This window comes from Tubulanus polymorphus, chromosome 6, assembly GCF_964204645.1.
Source record: "Tubulanus polymorphus chromosome 6, tnTubPoly1.2, whole genome shotgun sequence".
Taxonomy (NCBI): domain Eukaryota; kingdom Metazoa; phylum Nemertea; class Palaeonemertea; order Tubulaniformes; family Tubulanidae; genus Tubulanus; species Tubulanus polymorphus.
The window spans coordinates 2,254,991-2,272,461 of NC_134030.1; the positions used below are offsets into that span (position 1 = coordinate 2,254,991).

A 17,471-nucleotide genomic window follows, 5' to 3' on the forward strand; every position below is an offset into this window, starting at 1 on the left:
TTTAGCCAATGGTCAGTGAAATAGAAATGTGTTTAAACTTAAGTGTTTGTATGTTCCACTTTGGAATGATAATAGAACATATATACCTAGAATTAACCAAAATTATACTTAATCACCCAATAAACAAATTAATAGTCTTAATTCTGGAGAATTAAATTTAAAATGTTGTCTTTTCTAAAAGTAATATAAAGATCTTATCATAAATTTTTGAAAGGAGCTTTAATAAAATTCAATGCAATATTTCCAGTTCATAGACTTTTTGTGGCGACATTTTCTGGTTTTATATACGGTGACCCTCGGGTGGCCCCCCCTCAATTAGACGTATATTGACACAGGTTTACTACCTGTAGATGTGTTTGGTCATTATGATTCTACTAATGGAGCATTCACTGTTTAACGTGTTCAAACTGGATGAATTAATAATATGACATTGTTCATTTGACGTGGTCAGTGGATGAACTCTAAAATGGAGTTTCTCATTATTCTGGGCACAATTGTAGGAACTAATAGCTTAGAGAGCCATTTGTAAGATAAACAGTACCGATATAGGAGGAGTCTATAGTAATTGGGATATTGTCTGAAAGTGATGCAGACACTTCCTTGAAATTTGACTTTTTCTTGAAAACTTCTTATATTCAGGAATGACTTATCTGTAGGGACCCTGTACATCCAGGAATGACTGATCTGCAGGGACCCTGTACATCCAGGAATGACTGATCTGCAGGGACCCTGTACATCCAGGAATGACTGATCTGTAGGGACCCTGTACATCCAGGAATGACTGATCTGCAGGGACCCTGTACATCCAGGAATGACTGATCTGTAGGGACCATGTCCTTACATCCAGGAATGACTGATCTGCAGGGACCCTGTATATCCAGGAATGACTGATCTGCAGGGACCCTGTATATCCAGGATTGACTGATCTGTAGGTACCATGTCCTTACATCCAGGAATGACTGATCTGCAGGGACCCTGTATATCCAGGAATGACTGATCTGCAGGGACCCTGTATATCCAGGATTGACTGATCTGTAGGTACCATGTCCTTACATCCAGGAATGACTGATCTGTAGGGGCCCTGTATATCCAGGAATGACTGATCTGTAGGGACCCTGTGTAAAATTGTTCAGACAACTTCATATTCTATCAGTTTATAAAGACAGCTCTCTCTCTGTCTATCTGTTGGTTTATATAGAGCTGAATATGTGTGAATTATTTACTTTTGAATATCTTAGAATTTGACGAGATCCACTTGAAAACTTGTACGTTAATATCAAGTACACTTCACTCTGCCATTTCACGGCTTCAGAAATCGGACCTCGGACTTTTACTAACGATAAGAATTTTTATTATGAGTTAATTAAATAAAGTCCTACCTTCGTAACCTATTTCTACTGTTAATAGTCGCACACCTCGATCCAGTAAGCGTAAACACTTATGGCAGAGTTTGAAAAATATCTCTAAAACAAGTTTTTTTATAAATCGGAATTTTTTCCGGAATCGATACCCAATCAGTAGTGACGACTGAAACGCGGGTGCGCGGGTACCGCGGGTATCGGGATCAGCTGACATACGACTCACAACTCGGGTGTCCTAATATTTACATGTAAATCAGAAGTGATTTCTACGATGTTTATTTTAACACAATCACCTTCAATGTCACGTCTTTCTATAGACTTTAACTATTCTAACTATAATAGTGTATTATACGTGATAATTATATATTCTATAGGAAGATTTTAATTTCAATCAACGTTTTACAAGCGGATCTAATTACAGTTTGACAGGTTTCTGTGAATTCATTCGTTTCCGTCACCGGTCCGTTAAATCTGTTCATTTCTCGATTAACTTGTTAAATCACTTGTATAAAGCGATGTCAAACTCGGAAGAGAAATTCCAGATCTTCGAGATATTATTTCAAATTCGAGATAATCAAAAGAAGTGTGTTAGGAAGTTTTGGACTGATCTTAGATAGCTTTGTCTCGATCTGAAGAACACCTTATTGAAAGTTTCTATTTTGGTTCAATCTGAATAAAGATCTGGCGTTTGTTGGGTAAATAAATGGAGGAGCAAATACAGTTTACGGTCAAATTGAATTCATATATAGGTTTTCCTCTGATAACTGAAGTGTGACTATAAAGATCAGGAAAAATCTGCGAAGTCTGGCTCTTTTCTTAATAATCGAAGAAAGTTGGGGAATTTTAATTTTTGGAGTCTCGTTCTTGCTGGTGACGAACCTCTTAATAAGAAACAGCCTTTATTGGGGATATCTTATAATTTAATCAGCAGATTTTTGGTCAAGCGTCGTGGAAAATATCATGGAATTTAGGATTTTGAGGCGAAATTATAATATTTGGCTGAGTTTCAACTTGACTCGACGTGTTTACAAACTTCATTTTGTGAAAGTTGATTTTTTTACAACTCGTTCAAACTTGGTATTTATTGGCACGAGAATGTCGCGTGTGTGTTTGCGTTTATAGAAAGAACACTTCTTTTCAATATTAATTCCTATTGACACAATCTACACAAGTAAAAACCGACTGGAACCCGTTTTACGCTGTTGTGATATTTATAGACGCCGGTTTGACAAATATAAAAACTGTTTTGTCGTTTTGTCGTGAATTCACCGAACACACTTCCCCTCATTGATTACCTACAGTAATTTGAGATATCTTTTTTCCCCGAATAAAATAGCACTTAAAAGGATCAATATTTTGTCAGTTCTCAGTAAATATGTTATCTTCTGCATTTTCTTTATCAAAACATTTTATTTATATCGATTTCTTGGTATCACTTTTTGGCAGTTTTAACACTTATTCCAACTTAGTGTTTGTAATAATAATGAAAAAATCTGAAAGCATTTTAATTAGTGTTGAAACAGTTTAGATAAAGTTCATTTATTTGTTGTTTTTTTTAATAAGAGAAATATTGAAAATGTTTTTCTTCATTATTGACAACTTTAAGTTCATCATAAAGTTCTATGATTTTCTTTTGTGCTATTTCAACACTAAAAACGGAACAGTTGTAGAAAGAAGCCATGTTCATAACATGGTGTAGAATTAAACAAGAAATTAGTCACTGTGAAGGTTTAACTGATTTTATTAGAAATTACAAGCTTTCATAACTATATTTCACTGCTGTTTACAGTATCTTCATCAGGGAATTAATGAGTAACAACACGTTATTCCAACTCGATTATGTTTACTATTATGAAATAATTCTATAACCTTGCAAGTTTAATAGACATGGCATTTTGTCACTAACTGCGAAATAAAAGTGATTTTGGACCGAGTTCAAAATGCGATTAATTAGTAAAAATTCCCCGGTTAAATCACTAGTTTTATTAAGCGCGGTACAGCAGGGGTTTAACATCAGGGGAAAGTGTGTGGAATTCTATTCAGAAAGTCGCGTGCGGAAGCCCCCTGCGAACGGAAGCCCCCCGCGAGCGTCAACCCTCTATTCATTCTTCACAAAAAACATTCTTACAGAAAAATATAATACTTAATTTTTCGCTGGGTGAATTCCGACTATAAATACAATACTCTGTCTGAAACGGTCTGAAAAGTTCAATGGCGCGTTTATTTTTATTGTCGTTTTTTTTTTCGAATGCAATCGTAGATTAATTGGTAGGATTATTGTCACACTGGTTCATACTGATAATAACAGTGATAAACACTTAAAACTGACTTCAAATATCCGACGAATGTTATTGTTCAAATCTACGTGGTAATTTCTGCTTAATCCTGAGTCCTTCACTCCATGTGTCTGTCGTGTCTTAAACTGTTTTGCCTCTAATTATTGCTGTGCTCTGACAATTTTGGGTGATACTAAGAATTTGTGACAACAAAAAACCATGTTAACCTCGCCCGGGCTTATAAGGCTCCTGTTTACGAGGAAGACTCCATTTAACGTTTTATTAGCTTGATGTGTAAGATAAAAAGTTGTATAATTAATAAACAACCTCAAAAATTTCAAATTTTCTTGTATCTTGAAGGACCAAAACTCGTCTAAACACAGCTTAATAACCCTTAACCCTTGGGTTAATCCTCATTACATAACTCTAGCCCCCAGCGGGATTTGAACCTGGACCTCTTATTTTCAAATCCTTTGCCCTAACCACTAGACCATCCGTGCTTTGATAATTATCAAGGTCTCGAAGTTTGTCCAGTCAGTGTTGGTGACCAGTTGGCTGTGGTGACCAGTCAGCTGTGGTAACTAGGGCTCTATTCACTAACAATACGCTAAATGTATAGGAAACTAGTGTGTTGAAGGTTGAACCAAAAATATTCTAAACTAATGCAAAAACTGCTGCAATGTCGCTTCATAATTACAGAGGTCATTCATGAGTAATTTCTGGAAATTGATGTTTAGTGTTTATAGTTTATAGTGTGAGGTAGTAATATATAGTGACTTGTAGTCGGTTCACTTCAGTTAGAGAGAGACTTCAGCAGCAGAGTCACATAGAAACAATAACTATCACCTCATAAAACACCCTGTATATATAGCAGTTTGAACCCAGTCGCGATACAACAACAAGCGCATGCTCCCATCTCTGGTGCCCTTTTCAAAAACAATAGCAATTTTTCTTGAGTGCCTGGAAGTTGCATTGAAATGCACTGACATTTCCAAGATTTTCCAGAACCCAATTTTGGCTTCTGCATAGACACTTGTACCATTTTCATTACTTTTTTTGCTCCCATCGAAGTCTGCCCCTTGAATTCACCCCTGAAGCCTAGTACACACACACTCCAGTTAGAATAAAGTCAAATAAATGTTTTTTTTATATAATTGATATTAGTGGGAGAAATGCTTTTAGAAATCAAGTAAAGACTCGACTGATATCCATATAGTTCAATACAATAAAACATTCAATGTCAAGATGTGTTCATTCACATATCAGAAAATGTTACCGGTATTTGAACGAATGCATTTGTTATTTTAAATAAAATCAGTCTTTATGACATAGATTCATTACTAACTATTCAAGCCAAAATTTGTCTACTGATAAATCAAATTCTACAAGAAATAAACCTGAACATATTTCCTATATTTTATATCTCCTCTTACCATCATTGACATTCATCCATTGTCACTTTCCTATTTCTCAATAGTTTCTACTTGAAATGTCTGGCAATTTCGTATCCGATAAACTTCCATCTCGTCAGTGTATACATATGACATATGTAATGTCAAATATTGGTTCATATATGAAAATACTTGAGACCAGAGAAATCTACGTAACATTGAGTTGATTATTTGACTAAACCATGGACTCTTAAGACTCTTAGAGTCCATGACTAAACTACGGGTGAAACATGTCAATAAATACAGTGGAAGTTGCCTTGAGTCTTTGTATAAGGGATGATCATCATTTTGATGACTTACCCAAATGACTTACACTTAGTAGATTGACTGTTATCCAAAAGACTTAGTAAGTTGAGTTAGAAATACAATTGGAGACTCAAAAATAGAAACGACTTTAGTAATGTGATGATTTACCCTAATGATGTCTTCTTACGCTTAGTAAATTGAATTAGAAATACAAATTAGGACTCAAAAACGGCGATGACTTCGGTGAGCTTGACTGTATGAATGCTATGCCGAATGTAGGAATAACTGTATAATTTTAGGATACATTCCTGAATGATAATTAAACCGTTCCGTAATTAGAGATAGATATGAATGAGTGTCCTTTACATTCAGGTCAGAGATCACATGCGTTTTACTAGACTATACTATATATACCTCTATTGACATACAGTAAAATCTAGTAAATCATCTGAGTTTGAAACTGGAACACATCATAAAAATCTGAAATTGTTGTTTGGATATAAAGGCTAAAAATTGTGCGATGTTTTTGTTAAAATCGTCACGATTTTGATGTTATCTGTAAAGTTTTAGCGTAAAATCTCACATTAGGAGTGAAAAATAGAGTCCGGAATGTTTTAGTGAGCTAGAAGTTTATTCTACCAGCTAGGAAACATTTCAGACTCTTATTTTTCATTCTGATTGTGGTACTCTAGTTTACACCGCAGACTCCACGGTGTTTCCTTTCATTGCGATACATTCATATTTCTGAGGAGAATGATTCATCTGAGGATTGGTTTTGAGACGATGAATGCGGTTTTTACCATCATCATCATCGTTTATGAATTGAAAAATTCCGATATATTTTTACTCATCTCTCAGTCCTCACACTGTACACAACCCACACCTACACAACTATCACCTATCTCTACACTGTAAACTGATGTTTCATAGTAACATTGATTGTTAGGAGGGAATTTTTAAGTAAGGCATTTGTTTTTGAAGTGCTCTTGAAATTGAACACATGGTTAGTTTAATTATCGGATCGTATCTCTCGAGCACAGGTGGCTCATATCACATACCGTTTTCACATGTGGATATGGCCCCTCGTTTAATTGTGTAGATAGTAGCGGAACTTTCTGAATAGGGCGGGTAATGATTATAGTTGTAGTTTATAACTGAAGGTGGCGGCACCTCATAGATCGCTAGTCGTCCGTGTAGTGATGACTTCTTTTTCTTTTGTTTTATCTTGTTTTACGTTCGGAACTTGTTTCCCGAGACGAACCTGATCGGATTGTTCGTATGACCTCACATCCTGACCACGGCTGCTGAAATGTTGTCCACTGACACAGTGTAAGCAGCAGCAGGACTCGAACCCGCTTGTCCCTGAGCACTGATAGTGAATGCTACAGCTGGACTAGAACCCGCTTGTCCCTGAGCACTGATAGTGAATGCTACAGCATCACTCCTCACACCACTGTCTGAGTTACTGAGGCAGCTTTCTGAAAAATTTGTCTGATTTCTGAAAACTCTTTGATGCCTTCTGGCAATTTCATCCTCTTCATAGAAAATTTGTTTGCAGTTGCAAACCTTTGTGACTTGATATGATTTTATTTTTGTAAATAAAAGTTTTAAGAAATGGATGAATACCTCTTGTGGGACAGACGTGTTTGAGGTGGTTAACTATCTAGATGTTTGTAATCAGTAATCCCGAATGTTGGCAGAAAATCGAAGGGTTGATATTGAATCGAAGGTCGATTTTATAGAATTATTTTGCCTAAATTTTTGCATGTTGCTTTTATATGATATATCAGATGCTTTTAAAATGCTAATCGGTTTCTTATTTTATTTTTCCATCTACAGAAGCAAAGACTGGTGCAGGTATAGTCCGCTTTTTATAATTATCTAAATGTTGTGTCTCGTTAAAACCGAGGATTGAGTTCCACAGTTTCCTGGTTAAAGTTGAATCTATCAAAGTTAAAATCAGTTGATTTCCAATGTTTTTTTAACTCTATAGATTCAAATAAAACTGTAGAACTTGCTCCAGAATAATATTCTAGATTTTACTAATATCCATTCTCATTTTCCTATTTTCAAACTCGATGTATGATAAATTGATTATTTTTCCCCACTTTTGTTAAGTTGGCTGGCAGCAATCTCTTTATTTTCAGTATTTCAATCCAATGCTTTCCCTTCATGTATAACCTCCACCTGAAACTCAGTTTCACAGTCTGTGGCTAGTTCGACTCTAATTACAAAGATTAATTTATTTTTTAATGTTCGAGTCAAATTCTAACTCACAAAACTGTTGAACTGAGTCGACATGTTTTAATGTTTGTTTTATTTACACATTTTTATATTTATTTATATCAATGAATGTGTATATAGTATATACGACTTGTGACTTCAAAATTTTGATTTCTGTTTTGTTAAAAATGTATTGTTTGTCCATGTATTCCACAGTTCAGAATCCAGTTCCACAGTTCTGGATCCAGTTCCACAGTTCTGGATCCAGTTCCGCAGTTCTGGATCCAGTTCCACAGTTCTGGATCCAGTTCCACAGTTCTGGATCCAGTTCCACAGTTCTGGATCCAGTTCCACAATTCTGGATCCAGTTCTGCTGTTCTAAGTAGAGATTTGACTTTTGAGTTAAAATATTGAAAATGAACTAATCTCAACAAGAGTCAAACCAACAGCTCTGGAACTGGATCCGGAAACATGAATTATTTGCAAGCAAGTGGATACAGCGAACAGTTTCAAACAAAAATCTATATTTGAATATTTGAAAATGTTTTCCGCTGTTTAATTTGTGTTTATCACGAAATATTGAAATCCGTTTCAAACATTTTTTTCGGTTTCGTTTTTAAAGAAAACAACAAAAACGACACGAATAGTAAAACTGTACATGAGAAACCACAAACTGGCGCCAGTACTAATAAAGGTAACGCGTGAAAGATTCATTAGAGACAAATTGAAATTGAAGGTGGTTTGTTGTGTTGCAGTTACCTCTTTTGCTTCTTTCCTTGATGAAGTCTATAACTACGGTTTTAGTTATAGACGATTCAAGTGTTTTAGCCGGCTGTCAATCATTTCTTTAAATCCCGCCACCTTTTTTATTTAAAACTGAAACCTTAAAACTATTTCAAATAACTGATGATGTAGAATCCCACGATAAGATAGAAAAACGAGTTTGAAATGTTTCCTGATCGGCTAAAAATGGTTGATTCAACGTTTCAATTTCATCCTCATAGCAATTAGAGTGGTCTCTTAGGATACAAGATCCTCTATTTAAACAGTATCCCGCCGCGTCATATTTGGTTTGCCAGTTTGTCAGTTTGCCTTTGATTTATGTTTTTAATCAAGAAAACGCCGGAAAGAATTAGATCAAACATTTTCCAATGGTGAAATCTATGAAAATTAGTTCCCTCGCGATACTGCAGAAATCAAGCCGTGAATAGCCTTGAAGGAATACCTTGTTTTCCTTTCTTTTTGTGGAACCTTCTATATCATCATAACAACATGGACTCAGAGAATTGGTTAACCCAGGCCAGGGTTACCCCGGTCCTGGGTTACCCTGGTCCTGGGGCTGGATTATCCCACCCCTGGTTTGGTATTTTAATGATTGACAGTATTTTTACGCAGTTAGTAGTTTAACACATTGATAAACTCCTCGGTTTTCGAGCCGGTGTCTGATTCGACGTAGTTCAAACGAATCATTCAGATATTTTTTTCAGGTTTTGGGTTTAGTTTTTTTTTCAGTTATAAACCGTTGTTGTTTTAAGTGTTGTACGTTTACTGTTTTATTAGTCAGTAGTTAGATAGTGTTTACAGTATTCATGTGTTTTCATATTCAATTAATCCCTGGTTCATTCAAGTTTCATGTAAACCAGCGATACAACCACGTAATCTTTCAATCCTTTCGTTTCATTTTCGATGCGGGATTACGACTTTTGTCGAATACTTTTCTTTTATTGCTTTAGTAGAGAAAATATATCGGTATTATTGGTGGGCTTGTGTAATCAAATTCAGGTCGTTAAAGTTTATTATCACGAGGCTAGATTCGATGATTTGTATAGAATAATAGCGTATAGGTGAATAGGTCAAGTCTAGAGTCCTTCTCATTGCTATAACTGGTTCCGAAACTAGTTGATTGAACCATGGACTCTTGAACGCAGCGCGTCGTCTATTGCATACAGGCAGTAGGAAGAAGCAGCTGTTGTGTGTGTGGTGTGTGTATATCCAATATGTCGATGATGGGATTCACACGGTTTTCATTCCGCTCGTCCGCGATGCTTCTAAATTCTCTACTCGTAGCCGCCGTGTTCGCGACCGTTCTCGCTCAGGATGATGGTATGAATTTTATACGGCGTCGATTTCGTGTTAATTAAGGGACGAATTAGATTTGAATTTCTAGACGGATTTATAGGATTTATATATCTGTGCGAGTGTGATGATCACATGGGACTAAAGTAGTAGTTAGTCTACGGATTATGCAGTCCACCATGTATATGTGTAGCCTATGCTTGAATGTAGATTTTGTTAGCGATATTCAGTTATTCCGGATGGAGTGGACGGAGTCGTTAGTGTATGGAATGATGAATCAAATCGTTGGACGATAAAGACTGCTTCACACGTGTGTGCGTGTTTAAATTGTGTGAAATAATGAGGGCATGTGGGAGGGAGAGGAGGGAGGGAGGGGGGAGGGAGGGGGAGGAGATCATTAACCGTATCACTAAAACCAAAAATACATTAAGATAGACGTAAATCCTCTTTATGTATTTTTGCTAAAACCTAACATCATTTCATAGAATGAATTTTCATTCTAAGTCTGAGATGAAATATGTTTTTTGGACGATGGTCGAGAGTTTAGTTTCAATAGTCTTTTTCCATATTTCATATTAGATCTAGTTATCAAAATCTCGTTAGAACAATAGATTTATATCACGTCAATCATGGGTCATCGTTTCAGTTGGGTTTATATTCTCTTTGAGGCACACATTGCACACTGTAACATGCTGATGTATATATATATGTATTGAATTTGGCTGATGGGATTTAGAGTTTGATTGAATGAATTTGGTTGTGGGTCGCACACAAATTACTGATCGTCCGGTTCTGGCGGTGTATTGGAACAGCTCTAATCTAATTACATTGATTTATATATCGAATTCTAATCAAAGAGGTTACGATAACCTCTCTCAGTGACCTCTTCACGAGGCTGTTGGAGGTCGGTCGTAATTGCCTCGCCGGTGCTAATTGCTTCCATAATCAAAAACCTAATTGACAAAAGGTACCAAGAGATTTTCAGATACGATACCATAAAACTCATTTAAAAGTAATCAAAATATACTTAAGTCGTTAAGTGTTAATAATGACTTAATTGATGAAGTCGTTTAAGTCATCTCTATTTTTGAGTCCCAATTTGCAATTCAATTAGATAAGCATAAGTCGTAATTTGGATAAGTTGCCAATATATCGACCATCCCCTACTCTTACTAGGATGACTTGGATGAGTTTGGCTGTAAGGATTAATAATTTCGCTCCTATTTTCTGAATTCGTTAACATCGAAAAACTCTTGGTAGCTCCGTAGAATTGACTGACTCGGTTGCAAAGTTTACGTGAACGTCCGGAATATTTTTGAAAAGAAAATTCATGATAATTTATGTAAATTTATGAAAATATATGTAAATTTCGCAACCAGTCTTTAGACGAATCAATCCTAACCTCATTGGACACTAACCCCGGCTTTTTTCTGCCTCTTGTTATTTGTAGGTACCGGTGGAAGTTCTTCACCTCACAACCAGGCGGCGCCACTAACGAGCCCCGAGATCGCCGGTATCGCGATCGGTGCCGCGGCCGCCGTCGCGCTCTTACTCATCGGGTTAGTCATCTTCTTACGTAACAAACGCGTTCAAAACGAAAATAACGGACAAAAGGAGGCGCTGGCCGAAAAAGCGCAGGACGTGTGAAAGAAGAACATCGACGCGAAAACAAAAATCCCGACCAACTTTTTACAAACGATTAAAAAAAAACACCTTGCGTTAATTTACACGTTTTAAAACACGTAGAATATTCGTGATGATCTGAGAAAAAATCTTGATACCGAAATGTGGAATTTCGTCGCTGTAAATCGCGACGGCGTTAATTTAGAAATGTTCTCATCGCTCGGACGATGAATACTGCGAGATCGATATTTTACGAGATTGTTTTATCTCTGTTTTCATTCCATTTTTTAAAAATGAAGACGACAAGAAACTCTCGGATGGTAACGAACGACGGAGACTTATTTTAAAACGCGCGAAGAAGGATTCGGTCGTCTCTAGCGTTCAGTCAGATATGTACTCTTATTAATCAGTGGTCGTCTGTTAAAGGGGGTTTAAATGCGACGAGGCCCGCGATCAGTGATCATCGAACCCCCCGTTTTAAGTTTTGATTTTGTATACAACGCAAATATGTAAATAAATCTTTCTTGAGAAATTTTACACAAAGATTGATCGAGTATCTTCGTCATCAAATGTTTATTCTTACGTTTTCGATCAGCATTTTGGTTTAGAGGAGAATTCTCTACTGATCCGCCTTCAGTCTCTATCTCTCTCGTTAGACGCACCTCTGATTAATATATCTAATTAATAATTAACGTTATCTAATTAATCTTGATTGTTTAATTATCAAGCTTTTGCAAGTGGAGAAACAGTGTTAGTCTGTCCCGGGATGATAGAGGTTTTAAGTTAGAGAAGACTACACTCAAGTCAGAAACAACAGTTTAACTCAGAGATAACTGTTTAACTCAGAGATAACTGTTTAACCCAGAGATAACTGTTTAACTCAGAGATAACTGTTTGACTCAGAGATAACTGTTTAACTCAGAGATAACTGTTTAACTCAGAGATAACTGTTAAACTCAGAAACAACAGTATAACTTAGAAAAAACAGTTTAATTGAGAGATAACTCGGAAGATAATCTGAATAATCATCACAAGTTTTCACGGTGAAAAGAGATCCAACTTGGGCAGAATCTACTTAACTGCTTAGCTCAGATATCGCTTGCAAGTTAAGACAAATTTTGTCCTAAAAGACCTCACCCGGGATTTACTAACACTGCTTTAAGACACAGGCCAGGTTACGCACTTAACAAGGTAAACCTCATGAATCAATGATTAATCTTTGCTTTCATTCTTAATTCATAATTCTTTAATCGAATCTAATTCCCCCTTGCATTCGAAAAAAATAAGAATTGATTCAAGTTCTCTGTGGAAAGGAGTCGTGGAAAAGTATCCGTTTTTAAGCGAATGATAAGGATTTGAAGAGGTTTATCTCATTGGCTGCTGATCTGAGGAATGTTCACACTATTTAACACCAGATTTCAAACAGTAGTAAACTCTACTTTACTCGGTGGTATAGTATTAGTAATGTATTTTCTCATACACCACAACATCTAGAATATAATCTTTGCACTCTATATAAAATGAGGCATGTTTATTATTATATAGATGGAATAATGAGGTTTCTGAATGTACAATTACAAGTTATTACCAATGGGATATAGTCGGTGTACCGAGAGTTAGGAGGAGTTCTTACTTGGTAAAAGTCGCTGAATTTTACTCAAAATCTTTTCCCTTTAAAGCAATTGATGCTAACGCCACCGAGTGACGTACAGTTTACTGTCTACTGCAAGTTCTATGATATTCTCTTGATCTTCATGCTCTGCTTTAGAGATGATTGTAATCGACACATTCACTGACAGTAGCAACTGTCATTAAACTCAGAATTATTAGGAAGAAATGAATTTCGTTCATTGATTGAAATTAATATATATATATATATATATATTTTAGGCGTTGATGTTTTAGTGTTTTAGTATCGAGACCGGATTTCAATGGCTGCATTTGAAGAATCTGAGAATTTTATTCGAAGTTATTGAGTCTCAGTAAATCTCATGAATCTAGTGAATCAGTCATCTGGATCTGGTTCCACAGTTGTGAGTTAATTTCAGTTAGAATTAGTCTGTTTTCAATAAGTTGAATGTTTACCCACAACCGTCGAACTGGTTGCAGAATCGTACGGTCTCAGTGTCTTGTAGTTTTCAATGTTTTGTCGGTTTAGATTTTGGGATTTTGCAATTATTTTACCGCCTATTATTTGTTCATTTAAAAATGCATTTTCTATTTTAACGAAAAAATATGAAAGTTTCTTTAACGCGATGTAAATACGTTATCTTTAAAAGAAAACTAGAAAATTCTAGAATTGCTTTATCAATTTTTCAAATGAAAAAACTTGATTAATATTTCTATAAGATTGATAATAAAAGATTTGATTTTCAGTTAACTCGTAATATTTGAATATTTGAAATTAACTGTCGTCATATTCAACGCAAAAACAATCGCAAACAGATCCAAAATATGCGGTCACAAGACTTCGTACTTAGCGTTAGAATGGGGTACGGTGATGCCGCCTATCCCACCAGATGGCGTAACGAGACTCGGTCTTATGTTGTCAACGTTAGTTCATTATCGAAATCAACTTTGAACGCATCAGCGTTGAAATTCCCCCATTCAATTCCAAAGTCGTCTCTAGCATAGGATAGAATAATTTCATCAATTTGGCTACTGTATTTAGAAATCTGTGGTTCCCGGTTTTTGTAGACAGGGTTTTTATGGGGTTCCAATCAAAATTGGGATAATGTTATTAGCGTAGAAATATTACCCCCAGTCTTTAGTCTTATTATTAAAATGAAGAATCAGTTTTTTTCTGATGAGAGTACTTGGTTAGCTCAATGTAGTTTGTAAGTTTCGTTTGCTCAGCTCAGTTGAAGTCATCCACGCGGCGAACCATGACATGGTCTGTATGTGTATTTTGCGTAGGTTTTCACTATGGAATCTGTGAGGAATTATCGACCATCCAAGCCGGACTTGTAGCCAGGTTTCAGGGCCAAAAAAGCACATATTTACGGCAATTTTCATGGGTAAAAAATTGAAAGACTTGTGATTAGGTATCGGAAAAAGATTTATGCTTTCAATTCTTTACCCATGAAACTTGCTTCATAACCCTAACCCTAATGTCAGTCCCTCCCGGGATTTGATCCTGGGTCTCTCTCTTTGGAAGCCAGTGTGCTAACCACTAGACCATTGAGCTCTAGTGAAATAAGTTGTTAGTAAGTTTGTCTGGTCAGTGTTGATGACCATTAATCCATGGTGACCAGTCAGGTGTGTCGACTGATTGTCCTACTCACTAACATGCTTCAACTACGAGACTTTCCAATGAGGCTCATTACCAAATAAATCCATTATTCAATGGATCTTTTTAATGAGGTAGAACAATTTTAAAATGTTTTAGCTGATCAGAAACAAGGTTATTAGGGGTTTTAGGGTGATGTTAAAATGACGGAATCCTGCATGGCTACAACCAACAAAGTTCCATTTATTTAAGAAATGTATAAATTATTTATTTTTTGTGCGTGTAGCAGCATTCCTAGTTCGATTGTGTGTGATAATTTTGAAATGAACCCTCAGTATTATTAAAAGCTCGCTTGCCGCAGTCTGCAATATCTATTTCACTTGCTTGGCTCGTGTTAGCGCGTTCTCACGAGAATTCAAAAAATTATTTTACATGATTCATCTGGTTTAGGCTGTCATGATTTCTAGGAATATCATTATAAGAACATTAGGGTAGAGATTATAATAGACAAATAGCAGTCGTAAAGCTGAAAGTAGAAACAGAAATTCACAGAATCATTAGAAGAATAACAACATTTATGCTTCTAAGGTTGCGGGCAATAGACTTCATCTGGATTGATGGAAGTTTTCTACCCAAACCCTAAATATGTTGTTTTACTTCTAGTGATTGTGGGTTTTGCTTCTGACAGCATTAAGGTAATTTAGAAATACGAATTTTTAACATTTCTAATAAAAGCCTTTTTCCTAAAACGCTTGTCAACACTAAGAATGAAAAAATCTTTTTATCAGATTCGATTACCATGACTACTGTATGACGCGGGTTGTCATGGTAATGACTGTTTTTGTAAATACACGTATAGCCCTCTATATTCTGATGTCTGTAAATTGTTCGAAAAAAGATATTAACTTAAAAAATAAGAAATCGCTTTAAAAAAAAAAATATTTGTGGCTTGAGAAATGATGAAAGAAATGAATGGGAATAAATTTTATATAAAATTTGTGCAGATATTAATTTATAAACGCTTTGAATTTTAGTGAATGTATAGTTGTAATAGTTCGGTGCTGATTGATGTAAATCGATGTAGTCCCATGCTGATATGTATCCAATACATCATTAAACATGTATTTTAGTTGTTGTGATGTAAATATAATGTCATACCCCTCCGCGCTCGCAGCATTAGCATGTGTTAGGGTCATGATCTCCGTGTTGATATTTTATGTGATGGAGTTGCACAACAAAACAGAGCAATGATCAAAACATAACAGTTTTGATCATTGCTCTGTATCACTTGTTGGTCACCTGTTGGTTAACTAAGCAACTGAAGCGTTAGGGCTGCAATTGCTGATTTGGTTAGAGTCAACCATTGGATAGCAGACACAGTGAGAATTGAAAGTTTGTTATCACTTATATCCACTGGTTAACTCCAACCAGCTTTTGAGTAACTGGCTCCAGATTTGTAAATCACATCAAATACTTGAGCACCTAAGAATCGATGTCAGTTTCATTCATATATAAGCTTTCCTCTCTGTCTTGAATTGTGCCATATAAATGTGGAAGAACTAATAAACAAGTTTGTATGCAATATTAATGTATTATATTGATGTATTTTATTTACCAGATACCTAGTAAACCATTTGGGTTCAGAAAAAAGCACATTGATTCACAAGATTTTGTCATAAAAGAAGAAAATAACTGATTGATAAGTTATATTTTGCCATCTTTTAGGGTTTCTCAAAATTCCAAAAGCTCGATTAGACTTAAGCAAACAGTGGTATTATTATTGTTAATTTGTGAATGCGAGTTAGATTTTAATAATACAATACCGCTGTTTAATCCTATAGTATATATGTATTGAAGTTATCATGAGATACACAACGAACCCACAGATGTACACAGCTTGGGCTTAGCGCATATCCCGAATGAAATGTATTTAATATTACATCGTGTATTTATTTATGTTAAAATTATGCGAAGAGCAGCCCTAGAAATTAAAGCATTATAGCATTTTTGTTTGAAGACATGTTCATAGCTGCACAATATTAGACTATTGATGTATCTTGTCGTTAATGAATATTCACATTTCAACTCAAGTCAACAAACATCCATTTCTAGCCATAATACATTTGTAAATACGTAAGAGTTAAAAACCCATCATTTCTCTCCCTCTCTCTCTATCAGTATCTATTACTTCTAACGAGTCAAAATTCTGATCTTCCATCTTATTATTTAGAGTATGAATAATCTGAAAAATTCCAGTAAACCAGGATCAAAGTTTTTGAAGTTGTGACACAAATATGACTCTGTTATCAACTTCTGGACTCGGTTCAGAAATCAATAATCTAAAGCTCAGATATGTTTTGGAAACACAGATCACCTTTTAGTTAGACTGCATTAGTTGAAATTGATAAATTTTCCAATATTTCAATTCTGGAGTGAAATAATGACCAACAGCTGTGTGGATCTGATCGAGTATATTCAGTGAACTGCAGAGAATTCTATTCTGAATAAATGATGATCAGAATTTTAAAAGCTTTAGATTTGCAGCTCATTATTAATATTTACTTGCACTCTCTTATCATTTTCATTCTGTGAAGCAAGCATGTCTGCCCCTCATATCTGCCCCTCATATCTACCCCTCATTCTGTCATCGTTTGTTTTACGTTAAATTTACCTGTCATTATTGTGAACAAAATATTAAAGTAATTTTAAGTAAAATAAAGATAAAAAATCTGATGTAATCGATTACTTTTATTTCGTCGATTTTCTCGACTGTGCATGATGAATATATTAGGTAGAAGTGAATGCATTCTCTACTCTGGACTACTCTGGACCATAGCAGAGGATCACTGATGTTGCTGAGAACAGAACAAACAGAAGATATGGAGCTACAGAGATGTCATCGACCAGAGGAATCTTGAGCAACAGACAGAATTCAAAATCAATCCCTCATATCTTATAAATTGCTAACAAGATTTTATTTTTTCAA

The 17,471-nt window shown here is 35.5% G+C and overlaps 2 protein-coding genes across 4 annotated transcripts in view; both read left to right on the forward strand.

The window, feature by feature from the left end:
- The window catches only part of LOC141907865 (leukocyte elastase inhibitor-like), a 37,955-nt gene that overhangs the window by 17,367 nt on the left and 3,117 nt on the right, over positions 1–17,471 (forward strand). For both annotated transcript variants that reach the window (XM_074797611.1, XM_074797612.1), the window contains exon 5: positions 7,174–7,191. In XM_074797611.1, coding sequence (XP_074653712.1) covers positions 7,174–7,191 — 18 coding nt within the window. The remainder of the gene's footprint in view (positions 1–7,173; positions 7,192–17,471) is intronic.
- LOC141907866 (uncharacterized) lies at positions 9,454–17,471 on the forward strand. Of its 2 annotated transcripts, XM_074797615.1 has the most exons (3): positions 9,454–9,660; positions 11,084–11,192; positions 11,556–17,471. In XM_074797615.1, the coding sequence occupies exons 1-3, from the start codon at positions 9,555–9,557 to the stop codon at positions 11,578–11,580; spliced, it is 240 nt and encodes a 79-aa protein (XP_074653716.1). In that variant the 5' UTR covers positions 9,454–9,554; the 3' UTR covers positions 11,581–17,471. The 2 variants fall into 2 exon arrangements, with proteins under 2 accessions (XP_074653716.1, XP_074653714.1); XM_074797613.1 differs by having other exon boundaries at positions 9,457–9,660; positions 11,084–17,463.

Excerpts from the sequence above, each read along its gene's own strand:
- LOC141907866 (XM_074797613.1), top strand. The coding sequence starts at position 9,555 with ATGTCGATGATGGGATTCACACGGTTTTCATTCCGCTCGTCCGCGATG. Across the intron at positions 9,661-11,083 it reads CGTTCTCGCTCAGGATGATG|GTACCGGTGGAAGTTCTTCA; the intron begins GTATGAATTTTA and ends TGTTATTTGTAG.